Source organism: Arachis hypogaea, chromosome 14, assembly GCF_003086295.3.
Source record: "Arachis hypogaea cultivar Tifrunner chromosome 14, arahy.Tifrunner.gnm2.J5K5, whole genome shotgun sequence".
Taxonomy (NCBI): Eukaryota; Viridiplantae; Streptophyta; class Magnoliopsida; order Fabales; family Fabaceae; genus Arachis; species Arachis hypogaea.
The window spans coordinates 109942220-109968297 of record NC_092049.1 but is presented as its reverse complement, the minus strand read 5'-3'; the positions used below and the strand labels follow the sequence as shown (position 1 = coordinate 109968297).

The 26078-nt window shown below is 42.6% G+C and overlaps 1 protein-coding gene across 1 annotated transcript; it reads left to right on the top strand.

Annotated features, from left to right (window-relative positions):
- The first annotated feature begins 833 nt into the window (after positions 1-833).
- On the top strand, positions 834-1874 carry LOC112742903 (uncharacterized). Its single transcript, XM_025792147.1, has one exon. It carries the CDS (start codon positions 834-836, stop codon positions 1872-1874), a length of 1041 nt encoding a protein of 346 aa, XP_025647932.1.
- Positions 1875-26078: the final 24204 nt, after the last annotated feature.

Sequence of the window (26078 nt, the reverse complement as noted above, 5' to 3'; positions counted from 1 at the left end):
ACTAAGATGGCAGCAAGAGGGAAGTATGCGAGGACTTGTGTGGAAATTGATTTAGGCGTTCCCATTACTCGTAGTGTTGAGGTGGATGGGAGAGTTTTGGATGTTGAATATGAAAGCCTTGAGTTGGTTTGCAATACGTGTGGTTGTTATGGGCATGTTGGTGTGGATTATAAATTGATTAGTTCAATTTCGGCGAACATTGATGAAACAGGGGTGAATGAAGACAAGGAACAAGATCATAAGAAGATGGATCAGGTACCATTTTCTTCTAATATTGAGAAGCCTTTTGTTTTCGGTAGTGCTACAATTGGGATAGAGAAGAATAAGGATAAGAAAGTGCATGTAATGGAAGGGGCACATGCAGGGGATACAACGTGGACCAAGGTGAAAAGAAAGGCAAAGAGCAAGAAGGTCTTTTTGGGTAGGCATGACCAGGATAAGTCCAAAAAAACTTATATGGATAAATCTTCTAATTATGTTGCTAAAGGAGAATCTAATATGAAAGGCATCAATGGGGTTGAGTCATCTTTACACATAAGTAAGGGCAATCAAGTGCTAAAACAAGCAAGGAACTTTAAATTAGCTTCGTCAGGTTCTACCTCTACTCAAGGTGTGACGGGTGGCAAGCAAGGACCTGGTTCAAAATGGGAAGGGGCTTATTCTCAAGGCGCGGGGACTTCTAAAACGCCATTCAGAAGCAATTTAAAGAGATTAAGGCCTAATTCTCTTCAGAATTCCCCGGTCGAGAATGGGCACAGTGTGGTTACAGTGGAGACCCCACTCACTACCCTCAAATAATCTGAGGTGTGGGTCTCACTCCAAGTAATATTAATATGGATTGTGCAAACATTATAGCTTGGAATGTGAGAGGAGCTAGAAATAAGCTGGCTCGGGTGCATCTGAAACAATTGGTAAAGAATTTTCATCCGTACATTTTTATCATTTTAGAGACTCATTGTGCTTTCCAAAAGGTGGCTGTCTTTTGGAACATATTAGGTTATACTTCTATTCATATTGAAGAAGCTCAGGGGCATAGTGGAGGTATTTGGGTGCTTTCTGTATGGCCTGGAGTATCTTGCATTGTCATGGCAGTGAGTTTGCAAGTGGTGTGTATTGAGTTTTTGAATGGCGGTTTCTCTTGGGTCTGTGCAGTGATTTATGCAAGTCCCGTTCCTAGCATAAGGGAAGAAGCTTGGAGGGTTTTGACAGATTTTTCTAGAAATTATTCAGGTCCTTTATTAGCTATTGGGGATTTTAATGAGATCCTTCTTTCATCTGAGGTTAAAGGTGGAAACTTTGTCTCTCGAAAGGTAGATCGGTTTAGAGCTCTCCTAGATGAGTGTGGTTTGATTGATTTGGGAGCTCATGGATCTTTGTTCACTTGGTTTAGACATATGCAGGGTAATCGGTTCATCTCGAAGAGGCTGGATAGGGCTGTGGCTACTGATGCTTGGTGTTTTCGTTTTTCGGAAAGCTATGTGGAGAATTTGGCGAGGATACATTCTGACCATTGTCCCATTATGGTGCGATGTCAAGGTAATGATAGAAGAGTCGGGGTAAAACCTTTTCGTTTTCAAGTAGCTTGGTCTTATCACCCAAGTTTTTCATCGGTGGTCAGGGGTGCTTGGGACAAGGGTAGACCCAATCCAATTCGTTGCCTTTCTCAGGTCAGAGATGATGTTTTGGCCTTTAACCAAGATGTCTTTGGGAATATTTTTAAAAGAAAGAGGGAATTGGAGAGGCCTGTGACCAGTATCCAACAGAGAATGGAGAGAGTTGATGCTTTATCCCTTATACAGGAAGAAAGGGAGTTACAGGCTGAATATAGTAATCTGCTTATGCAAGAGGAGTTGTTTTGGTATCAAAAATCCTGAGAGCACTGGGTCAGATTTGGAGATAGGAATGCTAAGTTCTTTCATATGCAAACCATTATGCAGAGGAAGCGTAACAAGGTCCAGGGGTTGTTTTTGGAGAATGGAAGATGGAGTACTGATTTGCAAGAACTCGAAAACTGTGCAATTGGATTTTATAGAGATCTTTTTTGCAATGTGGAACAGGTAGACCTTGATGTGATAGGGGATCAGGAATTACCTTCTTTATCTCGTGAGGCTATTGAAAGTCTCACAAGAGATGTTTCTAAAGAAGAGGTTAGGAAGGTGGTTATGGGCATGAACTCTTTTAAGGCCCCAGGTGCCGATGATTTTCAGGATTTTTTCTTCAAGGAATATTAGGAAGTGGTTGGTACAGAGGTATGGGAACTTGTTAAGAAGGCTTTTGCTGGGTTTGATCTGGATAGTGCTCTGTTTGACACTTTGGTGGTGCTGATTCCTAAAGTTGATAACCCGTCTCGCATGAAAGAGTTTCGTCCTATCAGCCTCTGTAATGTCATCTACAAGATTATAACTAAGGTGGTTTTGCAGAGGTTACGACCTTTTCTACAAGATATCATTGGCCCTCTGCAAGGAGGGTTTATTCCTGGAAGGGGTGCCCCAAACAATATCATTGTAGCCCAAGAAGTTCTCCATTTTATGAAGAAAACCAAATCAAAGAAAGGTGTTCTTGCTTTTAAAATTGACCTAGAAAAGGCTTATGACAGGGTAAGCTGAGAGTTTTTGGAGCAATCTCTCCAAATGTTTGGCTTTCCAGGTACTATTATTTCTCTTATTATGAAATGTGTAAAGTCTTCCTCCCTTTCTCTAATGTGGAATGGTAATCGGTTGGATGATTTTCAGCCAAATAGGGGTTTGAGGCAAGGAGACCCTATGTCTCCTTATTTATTTGTTATTTGTATGGAGAGGTTGAGTTGCCTCATTGCTAGGCAAATGGAGGTTGGTAGATGGAAATCAGTGACTGTGTCTAGGGGAGGTCCTGTAATCTCCCATCTCCTTTTTGCAGACGACCTTATCCTTTTTTGCAAAGCGAAGAAATCTCAAGTGCTTCATGTTTTGGACACTATGGCCACCTTTTGCAGAGCATCTGGTATGAAGGTGAATTTTGACAAATCTCGTGCTATCTATTCTATGAATATTTCTAGACAACGCAAGGATCTCTTCACTGGTATTTTTTCTATCCGCTTTGCTAATTCTCTGGGAAAATACCTTGGTGTCCCCCTCAAGCATGGCAGAGTTACTAAAGCTGATTTTAATGATGTGGTTGATAAGCTTACTAATTGGCTAGCATCTTGGAAAGGTCGCTTCCTTAATAAAGCTGGTCGGATTTGCCTTGCTAAATCAATTTTATCTTCTATACCTATTTATAGGATGTAAGTAAGCCTTTTTCCATCAGGTGTGTGCTCTAACATTGATAAGTTTACTAGAAGTTTTATTTGGTGTGGTAGTCATAATCACCGTGGTCTTCATTTAGCATTTTGGAGAGTTTTGATGACTCCAAAAAAGTTTGGAGGTCTTGCTTTGCGGGAGTCGCAGTTGGTCAATTTTTCTTTATTAGGAAAGCTAGTTTGGTAAATTTTGATGAATCAAGAGAAACTGTGGGTCAAGATTATGCTTCAGAAATACCTTCAGAATAGAAACCTATTTGCAGTTAAAGCAATGGGTTCTTCATCATATATATATGGAAGTCTATTGTGTACACAGCTTCCGTATTAAAGGAAGGGTTTGTTTGGGAAGTGGGAGCTCTTTCTAAGAATTTCTGGTTTGACTCTTGGTTGCACTCTGGGCCAGTAGGAGCGAGGGTTGAATTTCTTGATATTTGGGAGGCTACTTTGACCATTAAAAATATTTATCGTGATGGAGTTTGGCATTTGGAGAGGATTTACTCTTTTATTCCTAGAGACTTAAGGGAAGACATTCTTAGTTTAGTACATATTTCGGCTTCTGATCGTGATTTGGGTTGGAGTTGGGAGCACACTCTTTACTCTACTAAACAAGGATATTTATGGTTAATTCAGAATAAGTTGAATTGGGATAGGAATATCAATTGGCTTTGGCTTTGGAAGGCGCGGGTCCCTGAAAAGTTGAGGCTCCTAGTGTGGCTTTGCCTGCATGATGCTGTACCAACTCAATATCTACGTTTTCGGCGACATCTCTCCTCCTCATCCTTATGTACACGTTGCAATCAACTTCCGGAGACAATTCTGCATTGTTTTCGGGATTGTGAAGTGGTGTGATCAGTTTGGGTTTCTCTAGGTTTTTCTGATGTGTGTTTCTTTGGCTCTTACGAGGTGCATGATTGGTTCAAGCATGGCTTCCTCAATGAAGGTTGTTCCAAATTTGCAGCTATAATATGGTCAATTTGGCAAGACAGAAATATTGGTAATTTTCAGGGAGTTTTTGGATCTCCTGGGTCAATTGCATACAAGGCTCGCATGTGGATGGTGGATTTTGAATATACAACTCAGAATCGAATGTGTTGCGTCCAGGGATTAAAACCTCTGTCTTGGTCTCCGCCAGAACCTGGTGCTTGGAAGTTAAATTGTGATGAGAGTGTGAACTTGGGGGATGATTGTGCTGGTTTTGGGTGGATAATTCGCGATAGCTCCAGTTAATGGGTAATGGGATGCTCAGAAAATTCCTTTGGATCTAGTGTCATCAAGATGGAGTTGTGGAGTATATGGAAAGGTTTGGCTTGGGCTTGGGAGGCGGGTCTTAAGCTTGTTGTCTGTGAGACAGATTGCGCAGTAGCTTTTGAGCTAGTGACTGATTGGCAAGTTCCACTCTAGCATCTTGAAAAAGAAGTGATACAACTGATCTTTGAGTTGAAGTTAAGAATGGATTGGGATATTCGTTTTGAGCTTATCCCGAGAGAAGCTAATGTCGTGGCAGATCGATTGGCAAAGATAGGATCTGGAGGTAGCGGAGCTGATGAGGTTCACCTTTGGCACCAGCCACCAGAGGTGGTTTGTCCTCTCTTACTGTTAAGAACCTGATTTCTTTTCTTTTTCTTTTCTGCTCTTTCGTTTTTTTTCACTTGGTTGTTCACCAAATAAATGGGCAGTTTTAAATTACGTTATACGCCCAATTCCCATTAATCTTAAAGCCGTCTATCTCCCATCTTATTTTGAAACAGCTCATCTTTTCTATTATTTAAAATCGCTCATCTTTTCTATTATTTGGAAGTGTTCTATTTTTAAGAGTTTGTTCTAATTTAAGTTATTAATATTTTTTATTATTTTTAAAAAGTATATTTTTTATTTTACAAATACACATATCTCGTTTACATTGTAAACAAAATAATTATGAATGTATTTCGTTTATACGGTAAACGAAATAGGTATATTTTTTAAATTTCATATATCTCATTTATACAGTATAAACGAGATAAATCAATGTGATATAAAATATAAATACACTACAAATTTAATTAAAATAAAATTATTTATTTTAAAAAATTTTCTTATTCAAAAAATATTTTAATCTTCTTATAATTAGTTAAAATAATATTTTAGTATAAAATATCATATAATATATTTTAAAATTAAATTAATATCTGAAATAAAAATATAAGAAAATATAAAAGTTAAATCTATCTGTCTTCAGTGTACAAGATGTCTCTGGTACGGGTTGAGAGATGGATTGAGAACTTGCGGGTTGAGGCAGATGCCGGATCTCTTGACTGGAGCAATGGGGGGAGGTACCTGCAAAGACACTCCGACGCTCAAGTCAGAATGGATCTAAGAGGTATAAGGTGTGTGGAATGAATGAATACCTGGAGGGACCTGGGTCCTCTATTTATAGGTGATGGTAAATATCTTATCTTATCTCGTTTGGCTAAGATAAGAGAGATGTTTGAATTCAAAAGTTGGTTGGGAGCTCTGAAGGACCGGTTCTGGGCCTTTGGGCCGAAACGGGTAGTTCCCGAGTGACCGGGTATGCGGGATCCGTGGGTTGGATCCGTAACAGTTGCCCCCGCAGCGGGAGAGCGAGTGGGATCGGTCTGTCGCTGGGAGACGTTTGTTTTCGTTGTGGGCTCGATTTTTCTCGGGTGCCCGTCTGGTTCCTTCGAGATGAGGTTGGCATCTTGGTTTCGTATCGTGGAAGATTCGTCTGACCGTTTGGGCCTGACGTGACTCTTCCGTATCAGTCACGTCTGTTGCGTTCTTCGAGGCGTTACTTTTTTCGATGGGGGGTATTTATTGCGAGCCATGTTTTTTCTCTTTTGCCCTTGCGTTTGCTTTGCTTCCTAGGGGTATTTTTGTCATTTTACTTTTTTCAAAACCGTTTTGGTTTTCCTTCTTCAGTTCCCTCGTTTTGCTTTTACTCCTCTATTGCTTCTTTTTCCAATCAGAGTATTTTCCATTCTCCATTTCTCTTTCTGTGGTTTTTATTGATCTTCTTCTGCGGCATTTTTCCTTCGGGTTCGCTTCCTTTGGTTTATCAGGTTGGTATTTCTCTGTTTCTTTTTGCTTCTTCTACTCTGTCTTTTGCTGCATTTTTGTTTTGTTTTAGCTGAGCGTAGTTTTTAGAGTAGTTTTTTGGTAGATAGTTCTGTTGTGTCCCGTAAAAAAAAGGGGGGGGGGGGGCGAGTGCCACCGTATAATTTGGTGGTGTGCGGTAGCGGTATTTGTTTTACGGTTTTCATCCGCCGTTTTCTGCCGTGAGGTTTGGCTGACGGTGGTGCTCGTCGATATTTTAGGTTATGGCTCGCCGAAGGACGGAGGGTGTGAGGGTTCCGGTGGCCCCGGTGGGGGGTGTCCCTGGTCTTTTTTCTTGGGTCATTAGTGACGTCTGGGGGACGCCGTCGCGGATAACGGAGGCGGACCTCCAACGGCTCCGCGATGAAGGGGCTGTTTGTGGGGTGGTGATGCTGAACGCCACTATGAGCTTTCCCTTCCTGGGGTTGACGAGAGGGTTTGCTATACCAATCTCGACTCCCCGACTGTGCCGGATTGGATGTGGGTGTATGAGGCGAAGTTTACCCGGCTCGGTGCCTTTTCTCCGTTTGTCCAGCAGTTATTGAACCGGTGCTCCGTGGCGCCGTCCCAGCTACATCCGAACAGCTGGGCGGCGATACAGTCTTTCGAACTTGTTTGTGATTTTTTAGAGCTACCTGTCTCAGTAAATGTTTTCCTTTTCCTCTTCTTGTGTACTCTTCCGACTAAGGAGGGGAAGCACAAGAAGGGGTATGTGTCTTTCAGAGCTCAGCCCCATCGTCGTGTTTTCGGTTTGTATGAAAATTCCTTTCACGGTTTTAAGAGTGGTTATTTTAAGGTTCGTCCCGCGGGGGGACATCATCTTTTTTGGTTGACGTTGGAGGGTGAACGTCGGTTCCCCACTTATTGGAACTTTAAGGCGGGTCCGTCCGTGTTCACTCGGGTTTCGAAGGAGTTCTTGCCCCCGGAGGAGCGGGATATCGCTCTCGTTCTGTGGCAGTTATTTGGAGAGCGTCCTCTTAATCCTCGGAACGTGATGGGTGATCCGGTTGCTTGCCAGTCGTATGTTGGTGTGTGTCTGTTCTTTTCTTGGTTTTTGTGTTTTGTTTCCCGTTTTCGTAACTTGGGATTTTTGTATTTTTTGCAGTTGAGATGGCTGGTGGCTTGACATCCTTGGCATGTTTGAAGGCGGCGATGGCCCAGGAGGAGGGGTCGTCGTCCCCGGCTACTCCTGCTTCTAACCCCGTTGCGGGGTCGCGGGCCACTTCTCAGGAGGTAATTTCCTCGGGCGTGCAGGTCGATGCCCAGGTTTCTCCTGGCCCCGTGAACTCGCCTGAGGTTGTCGTGGTGACGGCCGCTGAGGCTTCTCGGAAGAGGCAGAGGTATGGGGAGCCGAGTAGCGAGACCTTTCAGGGAGAGGGTCTTGTGCCTAGTATGATGGATCGACGCTTTGATGCCCCGGGATTCATTGATGAACACTTGATGCCTGGTACGGAGCCATTTTTTGATGGCTGCGATGTTTCTTTCCAGGCCATGTCGGTGTATCGTGCCCTCCTCCGGTCTGCCGTTGTCGTTCGGAAGGCTGAGCCCGTGATGGCACAGGTTGGTTTGCTGGACAAGAAGCTGCGTCATTCTCAGGCTGAGGTGGCTAAGTTGAAGGAGGGGCTTGAGGTTGCCGAGGTCGCGAAGGAGAAGGATTTGAAGTCTTCAGAGGAAGCTGGGGCGGAGATTCTCCGACTTTCTGAGGTTGAGACTTCGCTTCTTTCCCAATTGGCGGAGGAGCGGCAGCGGGCTTCAGATGCAGGTACTCAAGCTGTCGTGCTTCTCGCTGAGTCGGAGGCTCTGAAGGCCGAGGTCGCTGCCTTGAAGAGGGAGAAGACGGAGTTGCTAGCTGATGCAAAGGATGCAATTGCGGCTACCGAGGAGACGATGAGGGCTCAAGCTTCATTGCTGGCTCCCGGTGCGGATGTGTCCGTGATGGGGGCCTTCAAGACTGTTCGTGATGGCCAGATCGTTGACCTCGAGTAGTTTTTATCTCTTTGGATTTTTCTTTAAACTTTGTTTTGGATATTTTCGGTTGGCCAAGGGCCGTGTATTTTGAGATTTTGGAACACCGTTCTTTCGTTTTAATAGTGTTTATTGGCCGTCCGGGCCTTTTTGTATGTTCCGCTGTTGCATTGTTTTTGGGCCGTCCGGGCCTATCGTATATTCCGTTTTAGGCTATTCCGTGTGTATTTTATTTGTTCCCTCGGACCGTCGTTTGGTCGGGTTCTTTTCGTGGATATCCGCGTGTTTGGGCCTGGGGGGTGATCAGTCCCCCAGTTGTGACCGTGTTTTTTGTTCCGTATTCGGGACACTTATGAAAATAGAAATAGCTGTTTAATGGAACTTTTATTGATGGATGGGCCTCGTTAAAACCCTCCGTTGATGCGGGAAAGAGTACCCGAGATTAAAACTTAGATGAGAAATCTAATCTAAAGTCTTTAGGAATCGTAAACTGGTAGGAGAAGTACTTAAAAAACATAAATAAAAAATAGTAATGAGAATAAAGGGGCGACCTATTTAGGTCGGTTTAGGCGTAGTATCGTCGCAAGTTGGCGGCGTTCCATGTCCTCGGGACTTCGTCGCCGTTGAGCCGTTCGAGTTTGTACGCTCCTTTTCCGATTACAGCCTTGATTCTGTACGGTCCTTCCCAGTTGGGGGTGAGCTTCCCTTCTCCTGGGGTCGGGGGACCGATGTCGTTTCGTCGTAGGACGAGGTCGTCGGCCGCGAATTCTCGTCGGATGACGCCGTGATTATATCTTAAGCTGATTCTTTGTTTGAGTGCTAGTTCTTTGATGTGAGCTATGCTTCTTTCTTCTTCAATGAGGTCTCGTTCTGCTTCCTCGTCGTTACCTCCGACCATTTTCCTGGGGCTGGGGTCTCCGATTTCTACCGGGATGACTGCTTCTACGCCGTATGTTAATCGGAAGGGTGTTTCCCCCGTGGTCGTTTGAGGTGTTGTTCGGTATGACCATAGGACCGATCCTAATTCGTCTGCCCACAGTCCTTTGGCTTCGTCGAGCCGTTTTTTGAGTCCTTTGACGATTATTTTGTTTGCGGATTCCACCTGTCCGTTTGTTTGGGGGTGTTCCACCGAGCTGAAGCGATGGGATATATGTAATCCTCCTAAGAACTCTATGAATTTTTTGTCAGCAAATTGGGTTCCGTTGTCCGAGATGACGACCTCGGGGATCCCGAAACGGGTGATGATTTGCCGCCAGACGAATTTTCGGCACTGGGTCGCCGTTATAGAGGCCAGAGGTTCGGCCTCGATCCATTTGGTGTAGTAATCTATGGCGACGATGAGGTATCTGAGTTGGCCGGGTGCTGTAGGGAAAGGTCCGACGAGGTCAATTCCCCAAGTGCCGAATGGACGCTCTGCCGATATGGTGCTGAGTTGGTGAGGGCGGCTTGGTAGATATTGGCGTGCCTCTGGCATTTGTCGCAGTTTTTTACTAATTGTATGGAGTCTCGAATAATTGTAGGCCAGAAGTAGCCTGCCCTAATGACTTTTTGGGCTAATGTTTTACCTCCGACATGGTGACCGCAGCAACCTTCGTGGATTTTGCGGAGTATATACTCTGTGTCTCCGGGTTCGACACATTTGAGTAGGGGTTGTGAGAATCCGCGTTTGTATAGTTGTCCGGCGATGGTGGTGTAGTTGGCGGCTTCCCTTTTTATTCGTTTTCCCTCTTTTGGGTCTGGCGGCAAAGCTCCGTTGAGGAGGTACTGTAGGATAGGGTAGGTCCAAGATTCCTTGTTCGAGGATGTCAGGTGGGCGTTGTTTGTTATTGACACGGAGGGCGACCTAACGACTTCCTGGATTAGCGATTTGTTACCGTGCCCTGGTTTGGTACTGGCTAGTTTGGAGAGTAGGTCTGCCCTAGCATTTCATTCCCTGGGCACGTGTTGTATGGTAACGTGTTCGAATCCCTCTTTCAGTTTGTTAACCTTGGTGAGGTATTGCTGGAGTAGGGGATCTCGTGCTTGGTAGTCTCCGTTAACTTGGGAACTGACTACTTGTGAATCGGTATTTACTTCTAGGACCTTTGCTCCGACTTCCCGGGCTAGGGTCAGTCCTGCCAAGAAGGCTTCGTATTCTGCCTGGTTGTTTGATACTGAAAATTCGTATCGTACCGACTGTTCAATTGTGATCCCATTTTGGTTTTCGAGTATGACCCCGGCGCCTCCGTAGGTGGAGTTTGATGAGCCGTCAACGTGTAGTTTCCATGATTCGGGGGTGGGCTTTCCCGGAGTCATCTCGGCGATGAAATCGGCCATGGCTTGTGCTTTGATTGCATTTCGGGGTTCGAATTTAATCTGGAATTGAGATAGCTCGATGGACCATGCTAGCATTCTTCCCGCTAGGTCGGGTTTCTGCAAAACCTGCTTGACCGCCTGGTCGGTTCGGACCGTCACGGGATGCGCTTGGAAGTATTGTCGTAGGCGTCGGGAGGCTGTAAGGAGTGTGAAAGCTAGCTTTTCTAAGCGTGAGTAGCGAGCTTCAGCATCCTGTAAGACTTTACTTATGAAGTATACGGGTTTTTGCTCCTTTTTCTCGTTTTCATGGATGAGTGCTGCTGCTAGTGCCTCTTCCGTTATGGAGAGGTATAGGTAAAGTGTTTCCCCTGTTTGGGGTTTGGCGAGGATTGGTGGCTCCGCTAGGACCCTCTTGAAGTGTTGGAATGCTTCTTCGCATTCCGTCTCCCATTTAAAAGGGGCTCCTTTTTTCATTAGTTTGAAGAGAGGGATCGCTTTTTGAGCCGATGCCTCGAGAAAGCGTGATGATGCCGTCAGTCGCCCGGTGAGCTTTTGGATGTCTTTAAGGTTTTTGGGGCATGCCATCTCGAGGACGGCACGACATTTTTCCGGGTTTGCTTCAACTCCGCGTTGCGTAATCATGAAGCCAAGAAACTTTCCTGCCTCCATTCCGAAGGCACATTTTGTAGGGTTGAGCCGCATTTGGTGTTTTCGTAGGGTGTTCATGATGGCCTCGAGGTCGTTGGTGAGTTGCTCGCCGGATTCAGTCTTGGCGAGCATGTCGTCTATATATACTTCTATTTTGCTTCCGGACAGGTTTCCAAATATTTTGTTGACGAGTCTTTGATAGGTAGCTCTGGCATTTTTTAGGCCGAATGGCATCACTGTGTAGCAGTATGTCCCATCCGGGGTGATGAACGCTGTCTTCTCTTCGTCTGGTCGGTGCATCGGGATCTGGTTGTACCCGGAATATGCGTCCATGAAGCTGAGGTATCGGTGGCCGGATGTGGCGTCTACTAGTCCGTCGATGTTTGGCAGGGGAAAGGCGTCCTTCGGGCAGGCCTTGTTGAGGTCCGTGTAGTCGACGCACATTCGCCATTTCCCGTTAGATTTCTTCACTAGTACGACGTTGGCTAGCCAGGTCGTGTAGGGGAGTTCCCTGATGAAGTTGGCTTCGAGTAGGGCTTTAACTTGCTTTTTGACCTCGGCGGCCCAGTCAGATGACATTTTTCGTCTCCTTTGTGCTACGAGTTTGGCTTTGGGGTCTACGGCGAGTCGGTGGGACATTAGGTCGGGGCTTATTCCTGGCATGTCGGCCGGTGTGAATGCAAACAAGTCCCTATTTTGTTTCAGGAGTTGAGAGAGTTCCTCTTTGAGGTCGTATGGGAGGTTTCTATTAATGAAAGTGTATTCTTCTTTGGTTGGCCCTATTTGTAGTTTTTCCATGTCTCTTTCTGGTTCTGGCCTGGGTTGGCCGTCTTGTCGGGCGTCCAGATCGGCTAGGAATACTCCGGCCGCGTCTCGGGACTTTTTCCTTAGGGCTAGGCTGGTGTTGTCGCATTCGGCAGCGACTTCTCGGTCCCCGTGGATGGTACCGACGGAGCCGTCGTCGGTTCTGAACTTCATAAGGAGGTATTTAGTGAAGATGACTGCGGAGAAGTCATTGATTGTTTTCCTTCCGAGGATTACGTTATAGGCTGTGGAATCTTTCAGAACTACGAATTCAGATAGGATTGTTTTCTTCTGGCTGCTCGTTCCTATGGTGATGGGAAGTGTGATTGAGCTATCTGGTTTGAGAAAGTTGTCTCCTAGTCCCGTGACGCCGTTGCGGTGTGTTTGGAGGTTGTCGTTGTGGAGCCCGAGTTTATCGAAGGCTCCTCGGAAAAGAATGTTCGAGTCTGCCCCGGTGTCTACTAGTATCCTTCGCACTAGTCCTGTTCTGATTCTTGCCGAGATGACGAAGGGGGCATCCTCGGCCGAGGTGCCGTGCTGGCAATCCTCTGGTAAGAAGGTTATCATGTTGTCGGCCGCAGTAGGTGGGGTTTGGTTTCTGACAGCCATTACTTTGAGATCTTTTTTCATCGTTAGTTTTGATTTACTTGATATGTCCTTGCCTGTGATGATGTTTACTATGATGGTCGGATCTTCCTCCGGGCTTTCCCTGGGGGGTTGCTTTTGGGTTCTTGGGTTACGTCCTTCTCTTTTCGTCGACCTTTCTCTTTCCGCGCGTCTTGGTTCTCTGTTGATTTTGGCAAATTTTGGGAGTTTGCCGTCTCGTATGGCTTGTTCGAGGGCGTCTTTAAGGTCGAAACAATCTTGTGTTTTGTGACCGTAACCCCGATGGTAGTCGCAGTAAAGGGTTTTGTTGCCTCCTGTCCTTTCCTTGAGTTGTCGGGCTTTTGGAATTATACCTCGGTCTGTTATTTGGTGATATATCTCAGTAATTGGTGCCGTTAGGGGCGTGTAGTTAGAGAATTTGCCGATTCTTGGTGGTCGGCTGGTATTTGTCGGTCTGGGGTGGTCTCTTTGGTTTTCTCTGGGTGGTGGGTTTTGGCGAGAAGCCGAGTTGCCGTGTTGGGTGTTGCCGTGTTGTCGTTTGTTGGCTGCGACGACCTGGTTGACTTCTTCGTCATTGATGTAATCTCTGGCGACATTCTGGATCTCGTGCATGGTCCATACTGGTTTAGTGGTGAGGTGTTTGCAAAAATCTTTGTTCATGAGTCCGTTGGTTAGGCAAAGGCTTGCGACGGAGTCCGTGAGTCCGTCGACCGTCAAGCATTCGTCGTTGAAGCAATCGAGGTATTTCCTTGTGGATTCGTCTTGTTTTTGCGTGATCCCCAGTAAGCTGATGGGGTGTTTTGCTTTAGTGATTCTGGTTGTGAATTGGGCCATGAATTTTCGTGTTACATCGTGAAAACTGGCTATGGATCCGTTTGGGAGGGCGTTGAACCATTTGATCGCCGGTCCTGCCAGGGTTACCGGGAAGGCTCTGCATCGGATCGCATCGGCCGCTCCTTCCAGGTTCATTCTGGCCTCAAAGGCCGTTAGATGTTCCTGGGGATCTTTGGTTCCATCATATTTCATGTCGGTAGGTTTGTCGAAACCTTTGGGGAGTTTTGCTCTTAAGATTCTTTCCGTGAAGGGTGTAGCTTCCATTATTATATGGTCGTTTCTCGTGCGCTTGGTGTTTCGGTACCTCTGATCTTCGTCTGAGTAGTGTTGATGACTCGGATCTCGGGAAGCGTTGCGGTCGTGTTTCTTGTTGTATCACCGTTCTGGCGATTTCTCGTGTCTGTAGTCGCGTGAGGTACTGCGACCGTTTCTACTATCGTGTCGTCGGGTTGGCGACCTGCCGCGGTGAGACTTGGATCTGGAAGTTGCGTGGCTTCCGCGTTCGTTGTTGTGTTTTTCTCTACTGGTCAATTTGCCTTCGAGTTCCTGGACCCGGAGGTAGAGATCCTGGATGATTTGTGCTGCTTTGTCCTTAGCTTTCTTGGGATGTTGTTGGTCTGTGACGACGTGGTCGTTCGTGTGGTGAACAGTGCTTGCTATTCTTGCTTGGTTTGTGACCTCCCGGGGTTCTGGGGTTGGGTTAAGCGGTCGTGAGTTATCCTGGCTTGAGGGGGTTTCCTCCAGGACGTCCCCCATCCGGCCCAGCTGGCGCAAGTTCCCCACAGACGGCGCCAATGTACAAGATGTCTCTGGTACGGGTTGAGAGATGGATTGAGAACTTGCGGGTTGAGGCAGATGCCGGATCTCTTGACTGGAGCAATGGGGGGAGGTACTTGCAAAGACACTCCGACGCTCAAGTCAGAATGGATCTAAGAGGTATAAGGTGTGTGGAATGAATGAATACCTGGAGGGACCTGGGTCCTCTATTTATAGGTGATGGTAAATATCTTATCTTATCTCGTTTGGCTAAGATAAGAGAGGTGTTTGAATTCAAAAGTTGGTTGGGAGCTCTGAAGGGCCGGTTCTGGACCTTTGGGCCGAAACGGGTAGTTCCCGAGTGACCGGGTATGCGGGATCCGTGGGTTGGATCCGTAACAATATGCAATCAAATAAGATTCAGCTTTTGTAACTATAAAAGAAGATAAACGAGACATAACATGTTAAATGTACATTAAAATTAGTTACTAAAATTAATTATTATATATATGTATATAAATATATGTATAATTTAATTTATTTTTTATGTGTATTTTGTATTTTAATGTGTATTTTACTTTAATAATTGATTCTAATAACTAATTTTAGTGTACAAATAGCATTTATCGAAAGTATGATCCTATAAAATTTTCGTTCTTTTAAAAAAGTTTACAGTGGTAATTAAAGACGCAATTTGAATGAGAAATAAGCAAAGAGTAGCATAATTTACACATAGTTAGAGACAAATAGGGTTACATTGCATGTAACCACTAAAGATAGTGGACTCGTGTACAGTTCTATGCATTGACTCGTATACCTTCCATGCATTGACACGTGAATGAAGATGTGCACAATGATAACTCTCTTGGATTGTATGATAGTAACATGTACATTATAGATTTCAGCACTATCACAGTAAAAGTGACTAACTTGATTGTAGTGATGCATTTTTCAATTTAGTAAATATTAAAAATATGTGTATAATTTTATTTAAATAACTGTTAAGTTGGATGATAGTGACACGTATATTATTGATTTCAACGCTATCACAATAAAAGAGACTAACTCGATTACGGTAATGCATTTTTTAATTTGGTAAATACTAAAAATATGTGTATAATTTTGTTTAAATAATTAATGTTTATATATACTAACTAAAAAATTAGAAGAGGAAGATATCAGATGCAAATGATATTTTTATTGTTAATCTAAATTTTGTTTATAAATTAGTATTAAAATCCAATTTCAACAGCTGTCTGTCAAATATAACGAGAAATTTTTGAGTTAGCAATATTTAGTATTTTTTATTATTATATTAAAATATTTTTTAATTATTTCAAAAATTAAAATTTTATAGATGCGAGAATTGAAAATTTTGTACATTCAAATTGAAAGAAAAATTAAAATTTTATAAATAATTAAAAAATTTATATTAAATTGATTTAGACATATAGTTTTTAATCAAATTAATAAAAAAATAAAAAAAAAGAATAATAAAATATAGGAGTACAAGTAAGTACTTTTAATTGATTAAGTGTTTTTTTGTAATGTTATGATAATATTTAGAGTAATTTCAATGGCATATTTATTTTATTTTATTTTATTATTTTTTTGGGTTGTCGAAGGTAGACTTGAACCCATAATCTCATAGGTGAGTATGAAGAGATTATACTATTTGAGTTATAGTTCGTTGGCAGCATATTTTTTTTTATTACTTTTAACTTTTACAGGAATTGAATTGATTTAAAATTAAAATTTTTATTGGATATTATTTTTAAAATGATACTCATATTAGTAAAAAAATACCATATCATTTCAAGAAAAAACTAATAAAATACTGATATCTGTATATTTATTAAATTCACTAAATAAACATTGTAATTTTGTTATGTAATGTTAAATTAAAATAAAACAAAGTATTAAAATGATAAATTTTATATTAAATTTTAAATTAATTTTTATAATATATAATCTCATAAATATTTATGTGGTATTACGTAAAATTTAAAATAAAATTAAATTAAAATCAAATACTACGATACTCTTGATACTAGTATTAAAATGGTATTTAGTATGTTAATTTTTATTTAAGTGTGTATATTCTAACTATTATTTTTCTTCTATTGAATTTCTATATATTAACTTTAGTATTTACTAAATATAAATGCCCTATTATAATCTTTTACTCTAGAAAACTAAATAAGTCAAAAACCTTCTACATTTCTACATAACTAAAAGCTTCCTTAGAATGTTGAGAATAGAATCATAAAGTTTATATATTCATATCTTCTTCACATAGAAGAAGAGAGTTTTCTCTGAAACAAGAAATTTTAGAGTTGAAAACAAGAAAAAAAAACTCTCAATCTATTCGTTAAAAAGATTTTATTAACGATAATTAAAATAACAATATAAAAAGAAGTCTTAGAATTTTTTTAGTATCATTAAGTTAATAGAAAAAAAATTTAATAAAAATCTTTTTTAGTATATGTTTATACTCTGACCCAATGATGAGACCCAGGTCCAAACAAAAGGCCCAATCTAAAGGATTGAGCCTCGCCCTACACCGACCTTCACCCCACGAAGTCGGTCCCCATCACGACTTGCTCTAAAGAAGTCGAGACGAAGATTAGCTGGCAGATAAACACTCATTCAAATGAGTAACTGCCCCTAAAATCTCTCTACCCACTTCCTGGAGCCATATCCCAACCTCCCTAAGATAAAGGGACGGTTATTCCCCATAAATAACGGAACTACACCAGTGGTGGTTATGGGTTCACCACTATAAATACACTGACACTTCTCAGGTATCTCAGAAGCCCAATACTCTCTAGACCTGTTTTGCTCCCTTTGCTGACTTTGGCATCGGAGTGTCTTTGCAGGTACCACCCCCCATTCTCTCATACCGAAGTCGGACGGGGGCTTTGGATCATCAATCCGCTTGGATACTTCCTCATTCAGACGATTGGGCCAGCCAAACTAATCCAACCCAATAATCTCCGGTTACCCATCGTAACATTGGCGCCGTTGCCGGGGACCCGAGAGATCAACCAGTAATGGCGGATGTACCCCTTGAGGATGGTCATGTGGCGTCGGATTCCGAACAAGAGAATTTGGATACCAGAAACAACGACGCAGACCTGACCCTCCACCAGGAAACCAACGACCAACACAGGGAAGGAACCTCCGGATTTAAAAATCCGAAGACAAATTCCTCGGAGGGGCGTGAGTCAGAAAAGGATGGACCACCCCATGCAACTGAACTAATGGGGCTAGTCCATGTCCACCAAAGTCGCTTGGAACAGCTGGAACAGGAATGGGAGCGACAAAGGGAGATAGAAAAGCACCTAAGAGAGGAGATGGATCGACGAAAAGAGTTAGAGAAAAAACTCTTAAAATTAGAATCCTCCCTCAGAGGTCAGAACTCCCGTGACAAGCGAGAAGAATCACCCCCAGGAGGGGAATATCCTTTTAGTGAGGACATAATGAGAGCAAAAGTTCCAAAAAACTTCAAAAGTCCCGATATGGACCTCTATGACGGAACCACCAATCCGAAGCACCATTTAAGCAACTTTAAAAGTTGGATGTATCTGGCTGATGCTTCTGATGCAACGCGCTGCAAATCTTTTCCGACCACCTTATCGAAAGCAGCGATGAAGTGGTTCGATAGTCTCCCTCCAAGGTCGGTCACCAGCTTCGAGGACCTCTCGAGGAAGTTTCTAATGAGGTTCTCCATTCAGAAAGATAAGGTAAAGCATGCACCGAGCCTCCTGGGAATAAAGCAGGAGGTCGGAGAACCTCTACGAGATTATATGGAAAGGTTCAACAAAGCATGCTTAGAGATTCAAGACCTGCCCACCGAGGCAGTCATTATGGGGCTGGTAAATGGACTTAGAGAAGGTTCCTTCTCACAGTCCATATCAAAAAGGCACCCTACCTCCCTGAGTGATGTACAAGAAAGAGCCGAAAAGTACATCAACATGGAGGAAAATACCAGACTGAGAGAGTCGAGTTGGCGACCTGGGCACCTTCCCTCGATAAAAGAGAGGGAGAGGGAGCCCAAGAAGAAAGAAGACCTCGGTCTCGACAGACCCAGAAAATATCACTCTTATACTCCTCTAAAGGTTTCTACAGTGGACGTATACAGAGAAATTTACAATACTGAAAGGCTGCCACCTCCCAGACCTATTAAAAATAAAAAAGGGGGAGTCGCAGCGACTACTGTGAGTACCATAAAATATATGGTCACTCAATAAATGACTGTTACGACCTTAAAAATGTGATAGAAAAGCTGGCCAGAGAAGGCCGACTTGACAGATATCTCATAGAAAGGTCGGACAATCATGGGAAGAGAAAGCGAGACGATGCGGATAGAAGAGACCCGCCACCGCAGACTCCGAAGAGACATATACATATGATCTCAGGCGGATTCGCGGGAGGGGGACTCACCAAGTCCGCTCGCAAAAGACACCTCAAGCGAGTCTACCAGGTCGGAAATGAATCATCCGACCTCCCCACTATCTCATTTACAAAGGAAGATGGGCAAGGAGTAATCCCTGGACACGACGATCCAGTGGTAATAACTATGATCCTAGCTAATGCCCATCTCCACAGAATCCTAGTAGATCAAGGAAGCTCGGCGGATATCCTTTTCAAGCCCACGTTTGACAAACTGGGGCTGGATGAAAAGGAGTTAAGAGCCTACCCCGACACCTTGTACGGCCTAGGCGATACGCCAATAAAACCACTAGGATTTCTACCCCTCCACACTACCTTCGGAAAGGGGGAAAAATCCAAAACTCTGAGCATAGACTTTATAGTCATCGACGTAGGGTCAGCATACAATGCCCTAATCGGCAGAACTACCCTGAATCGACTCGGAGCGGTGGTGTCTACCCCCATCTTTGCATGAAATTTCTGACACCTGCGGGAATAGCAACAGTGCGGGGAGACCAGAAGTTGGCAAGAAAATACTACAATGAAAGCCTGAACCTGAGGGGAAAAGGCAAAGAGGTTCACACCATAGAGCTCGGTGGTGCAAGGGCCAAAGAAGAGCTACGACCACAGCCAGGTGGAAAAACTGAAGAAATACAGGTCGGCGAAGAGAAAGGGAAGAATACCAGCATAGGAGCCAACCTAGGGGAAACCCTGAAGCAAGGGTTGACTAAGCTCCTAAGAGACAATTCCAACATCTTCGCCTGGAAGGCTTCCGACATGCCCGGGATAGACCCCGAGCTCATGTCCCACAAGCTCTCGGTACATCCGGGATCCCGACCTGTACAACAGAAAAGGCACAAGCTCGGCCCAGAACGAGCCCTAGTGGTAGAAGAGCAAGTTCAGGAAATCCTAGAAGCCGGCTTCATTAGAGAAGTTAAATACCCAACATGGCTAGCAAATGTAGTTCTAGTCAAGAAGCAAAACGGCAATTGGAGGATGTGTGTTGACTACACCGACTTAAATAAGGCATGTCCCAAAGACCCTTATCCACTCCCGAGTATTGATACTCTAGTGGACTCTAGTTCGGGATATCAATACTTGTTGTTCATGGATGCCTACTCGGGATATAACCAAATCCCAATGTATGAGCCAAACCAGGAGAAAACATCATTCATCACGCCCAGAGCAAATTTTTGCTACGTGGTCATGTCATTTGGATTAAAAAATGCAGGGGCCACATACCAAAGGCTGATGAACAAGGTGTTTGCTTCTCACCTTGGGAGCTTAATGGAAGTCTATGTAGACGACATGTTAGTAAAAACCAAGGAAGAAGCCGACCTCTTGGCGGACCTCTCGCAAGTATTCGATACCATAAGGTTACACGGGATGTGGCTAAATCCCGCAAAGTGTACCTTCGCGGTGGAGGCCGGAAAATTCCTAGGATTCATGCTAACACAGAGAGGGATTGAAGCAAATCTCGATAAGTGTAAAGCTATCCTGGAAAAGAAGAGCCCGACTTGCTTAAGAGAGGTTCAGCAACTGAATGGCCGACTTACAGCCCTCTCTAGATTTTTGGCAGGATCGGCACTAAAATCCCTTCCACTGTTTTCTTTATTAAGAAAGGGATGCCAGTTCGAATGGACTCCAGAATGTGAAGGAGCATTCCAGGAGTTCAAAAGGTTCTTGAGCCAACCACCAATACTAACTCGACCTCTAGTCGGGGAAGACCTCGTCCTTTATTTGTCCGTAGCAGACAAAGCTGTCGCATCAGCCCTGATAAGGGAGGACGAGGTCGGACAGCATCCAGTTTACTTCATCAGCAAAGTTCTACAGGGCCCCGAGCTAAGGTACCACAAACTAGAAAAGTTTGCCTACTCCTTAGTAATAGCCTCACGACGGCTACAGCCTTACTTTCAAGCACATACCATAAAAGTCCGGACGAACCAACCCATGAAGCAAATCCTCCAAAAGAAGGATGTTGCAGGGAGAATGGTTCAATGGGCAATAGAGCTCTTCAAGTTCGACTTGAAATATGAAACTCGGACAGCAATCAAATCCCAATGCCTCACCGACTTCATAGCAGAATACGCGGGAGATCGAGAGGAAAAGCCAACTACATGGGAACTTTATGTAGATGGATCCTCAAACAAGACAGGAAGTGGTGCAGGCATAATACTGGCCGACGAAAGGGGAACTCAAATAGAGGTATCCCTCAAATTTGAATTTCCAGCTTCAAATAATCAGGCAGAATATGAGGCCCTGATTGCAGGATTGAAGCTGGCCGAAGAAGTCGGTGCAACAAAAGTGATGATATACAGTGACTCTCAGGTGGTGACCTCCCAGATAAATGGAGAGTATCAGGCCAAAGACCCAAACATGAAGAGATACCTGGAAAAAACTCTAGAGTACCTCGGGCACTTTGCTGAAACCGAGGTTAAGCATATAACTTGGGATCTCAATAGTAGAGCGGACGCCCTCTCTAAGTTAGCAAGTACTAAGCCAGGAGGGAATAATAGAAGCCTGATACAGAAAACTCTCCAAGAGCCTTCTGTAGTGAAAGCAGAGGGCAAACAAGATGTCCTTGAAGTATCCGGGCTAAATCTCGGATGGATGAATCCTCTGGTCGAATACCTAAAATTCGACATCCTCCCCAAAGAGGAAAAAGAGGCCAAGAAAATCCGGAGGGAAGCACAATATTACACTCTGATGAAAAATATCCTTTATAAAAGAGGAATATCAACGCCATTGTTGAAGTGCGTACCGACCTCAAGGACCACTGAAGTGTTAGAGGAGGTCCACAATGGAATCTGCGGAAACCATCTCGGAGCCAGGTCGCTAGCTAGAAAAGTAATCCGAGCTGGATTCTACTGGCCAACCTTGCAGAAAGATGCCACTGAATTTGTGAAAAAATGCCAACCTTGCCAAATGCATGCAAATTTCCGTGTGGCTCCCCCCCCGAGGAGCTCATTAGTATAACTTCTCCATGGCCCTTCGCAAAATGGGGAATAGATTTGTTAGGTCCTTTTTCCCAGGCGCCAGAACAAGTCAAATACTTGATCGTGGGAATAGATTACTTCACAAAGTGGATAGAAGCAGAACCATTGGCTACCATCACAGCCCAAAGAAGTAGGAGGTTCCTCTACAAAAATATCATCACAAGGTATGGGATACCTTATTCCATTACTACAGACAACGGAACTCAGTTCACCGACTCTACCTTTAGAAGTCTAGTGGCCAGTATGAAAATCAAACACCAGTTCACCTCGGTAGAACACCCACAAGCAAATGGACAAGTCGAGGCAGCCAACAAAGTCATACTGGCAGGGCTAAAGAAAAGACTACAAGATGCAAAAGGAGCCTGGACAGAGGAGCTCCCCCAAGTGTTGTGGGCTTATCGGACGACACCCCAATCTGCCACTGGAGAAACACCCTTCCGACTTGTCTATGGGTAGAAGCTATGATACCAGTGGAAATCAGTGAGCAAAGCCCAAGAGTGATTCTCCATGATGAAATCGGAAACATACAGGGGCACAAAGAGGAGCTTGAGTTGCTCCCCGAAGTCCGAGAACAAGCCCAGATAAGAGAAGCAGCGCTGAAGCAAAGGATGGCTACCAGGTGACGAGTGGATTTTTGATGGTTTAGAATTTCACAAATGAATTCTCGTTGCAAGTATAGTTTCTAAACCAATCACTAATCCTTTCATACAAAAAGTTGTTTGTCACTAGTACAAACCCCTAAAATTTATAAACCGAAGTATTGGACCTCGGGTCGTTCTCCCTAGGAATTACAATAAAGTGTCTTGTTATTGGTTATGAGTTATTTTGGGGTTTTGGATAAGAAGCATGAAAAGTAAATGGCAATGAAAATAAACTAACAACTATAAAAGGCTCTTGGCAAGGTATGAAAATTAGAAGTCCTATCCTAGTTATCCTTCTCAATTGTGATGAGAATTGTTCATTGCTACCACTTAGTTAACCCTTATTAATTAAAGGAAAGTCAAGTGGATGAATTGACTTGAGCCACAAGTCCTAGCCAACTCCCAAGGAAAGACTAGTTTTAGTGCACTCCAAACCAATTAGCAATCTCTCCAATTATCACTCAACAAAGGAATTAGATAACTCAAGTGTCACTAATTACTCTACCTAGGCCAAGAGGAACAAAATCTATACTAAAATCCAACCAAGCATTTCATCAAACACTTAGAAGGCATAAAAGAAAAGCAAAGTAATTTGATAACAAAAATAGAATCTAACAACAATTATGGCAAGGAATTAACAACAACAATCAAAAGGAACACAATTATTATGAATTACCTCTAATTGAATTGAAAGAAAATAGAAGGAGCAAAAGTAGATCTACAACAAAACATAAGAACAACATAAAGGAAATTACAACTAAAGAATAGAAGAAGATGAATGTAGCAACAAAGAATTGAGAGGTAGAAGGAGATGAAAGCATGAATTAAAATCTAGATCTAAGATTATTGAACTAAACCTAATCCTAATTCTAGAGAGAAGTGAGAGCTTCTCTCTCTAGAAACTAACTCTAACCACTAAACTAAGCTAATTGGTAACTAACACATGTTTCCCTCTTCACTCCTTGGGTTAAATAGCATCAGAAATGAGTTGGATTGGGCCCACAAGGCTTTAGAATTCGTTGGCCACGTTTTGCTTTAAGTGAACTAGGTGGCAGCAACGGCGCGTGCGTGTACTTTGCGCGTGCGCGCCACCATACGTGTAGCAACTATGGCAAATCTTATATCGTTTCGAAGCCCCGGATGTTAGCTTTCCAACCCAACTGGAACCGCATCATTTGGATCTCTGTAGCTCAAGTTATGGCCGATTAAGTGCGAAGAGGTCGGCTTGACAGCTTTCCGGTTCTTCCATTTCTTCATGAGTTCTCCAACTTTTCATGCTTTCTTTCTTCATTCCCTTGATCCAATCTTTGCCTCCTAAACCTTAAATCACTTAACAAACATATCAAGGCATCTAATAGAATCAAGGTGAATTAAATTTAGCTATTTTGAGACCTAAAAAGCATGTTTTCACTCTTAAGCACAATTAAAGAAGAATATACAAAACCATGCTATTTCATTGAATAAATGTGGGTAAAAGGTGATAAAATCCCCTAAATTCAATACAAGATAAACCATCAAATTGGGGTTTGTCAACCTCCCCACACTTAAACCAAGCATGTCCTCATGCTTAAGCCAAGAATGAAGTAAGGGTATGGCATTTATTCAATGGAAACTAACTAAATGCAATCTACCTATATGCAACTATCTAAATGAATGCAAGTGCTTGGTCAAAATAAATCAATTCCCAAGAAATATATATGCACAAGGGCTAAGGACTAGCAAGTCTAATCCACAATTGAATTGAGTTATTAAATATTTTTACAAACTTGCATGAAGAATGATGATCATAGGTGAAAACATGTAATTGAGCATCAAACCCTCACCGGATGTGTTTGCACTCTATTCGCTCAAGTGTTTAGGGTTGATTCACTCAATTCTCCTCTATTTCATGCTTTCCAAGATTTGTTTTTCTTCTAACAATCAACATTTATTTCATGCATGCATACAAGTATCATGAGGTCTTTTCATTGGTTGTAATGGGGCTAGGGTCAAGGTAGGATGCATATTTGGTCAAGTGAGCTTGAAATTTGAATCTTTGATAAGCTTAAACTTCCCACCTAACCTATGACATCCTATACAATTAAGTTCTAATCTAGCTACCCATTCTTCACTTTTTCACATACTCATGCATTTTCTTTTTCATTTCACAACACTTATGCATTGATTTTATTGGACCTTGCCTTGGGACATTTTGTCCCCTTTTTATTATTTTTTTCTTCTTTTTTTCTTTTCTATTTTTTTTCTTTTCCATATTATTTTTTCTTTTCTTTTTCTTTTGTTTTTCTCATTTTTTTTTCTTTCTATATACAAGAGCATCAATGCATAAGGTTTTACATTTGATCAATACATGAGTATATACCCAATTCCCAATATTTTCAATAACAATACAAAATACCCTTTTATTCACCCAATGTCCCAAGGTTCCCACACTTGAATGATACTCACACACACTAGCCTAAGCTAATCAAAGATCCAAATTAAAGGACAATTATTGTTTTTCGCTTTAAGACTTGTAATGTGCTAAAATAAGAATAAGTGGGTTAAGCGTAGGCTCAAATTTGGCTAACAAAGGAAGATAAAAGGTAAGGCTATTTGGGTAAGTGAGCTAATAAAATGATGGTCTCAATCATATAAATGCATGAATACACAAAATAATGGACATAAAGAATCAAACAAATCAAAGATTACAATCATAGAAAGAGAATAATGCACACAAGAAGGAAAAATAAGTGGTTATAAGATGTAACCACACCGTTAGGCTCAAATCTCACAAGCTTGTGTTCTTAGCTCAAAACATGTTCCACAATATATATAATTCAAGCAAGTTCTATGAAAAGTTTTCACTCAAATCAATTGACATGCCCTATAGATAGAAATCCTTGGAAAATTTCATTATTTTGACTAAGCTTATTGTGTATATATATGTGAAAATAAGAAAATGCAACAAAAATCCAAAAAAACCTAAAATGAAATGCAAAAGTGTTGGGATTAGAAATTTGTCACCCAAAATCACCGACCGGTCGGACAACCTCCCCACATTTAAAAGTTTGTACCGTCCTCGGTGCACTCAAAGATGAGCAAGGGGGTACGGCGATTCTCCGGATTGCTATGTGTTCTTTCTTCCGCTTCCATGGTTGCTTGTGGTGCATTCATTATGAAAAACAAAAATATAACACCATAAGATGAGAAGATATAAAAGCAAGGAAGCATACATTGTTGGAATGAGGTAAATCACTAGAATGAGGTGAGTGAATTAGTGTGACATTAAGAAATATTAGGTGTATGAATTCTAAATTGCGCGGTTTAGAATACACATTAGCATAAAAGCTATGTCACAAAAGAAGCATGCACTTCACTTATCCTAGTGTGCTTGAGATGCTTTAAGTAAGCTTGTAAGGTAAGACAAGCATTAGAGAAGCATGAAAGCATTCAAGTCAAACATATGGATGGATATAATCATGAACACAATGCATTAAGGTAAATGCACAACATCATCCATTAAGAGGTTGCCTAATCGAGGGAAAAGGATCCAAATCACATGGTGGCTAGCTACAACATGCAATTCAAAAGAGTTATAAGCTCGAAGACAATTCTCATCACTTGGTATTTTTTTCAAAAGGTAAGCATGAAGAACTCAAAACCAAGTAACAAAATATAACCTCAATCATAGAATCCAACAAAGATTATCTAAAAACATTCATGCTAAAATAGCATTTAGGCAATAAGGGA

Bases quoted from the DNA above. Each gene is read 5' to 3' on its own strand.
- LOC112742903 (XM_025792147.1), top strand. From the start codon at position 834: ATGGATTGTGCAAACATTATAGCTTGGAATGTGAGAGGAGCTAGAAAT.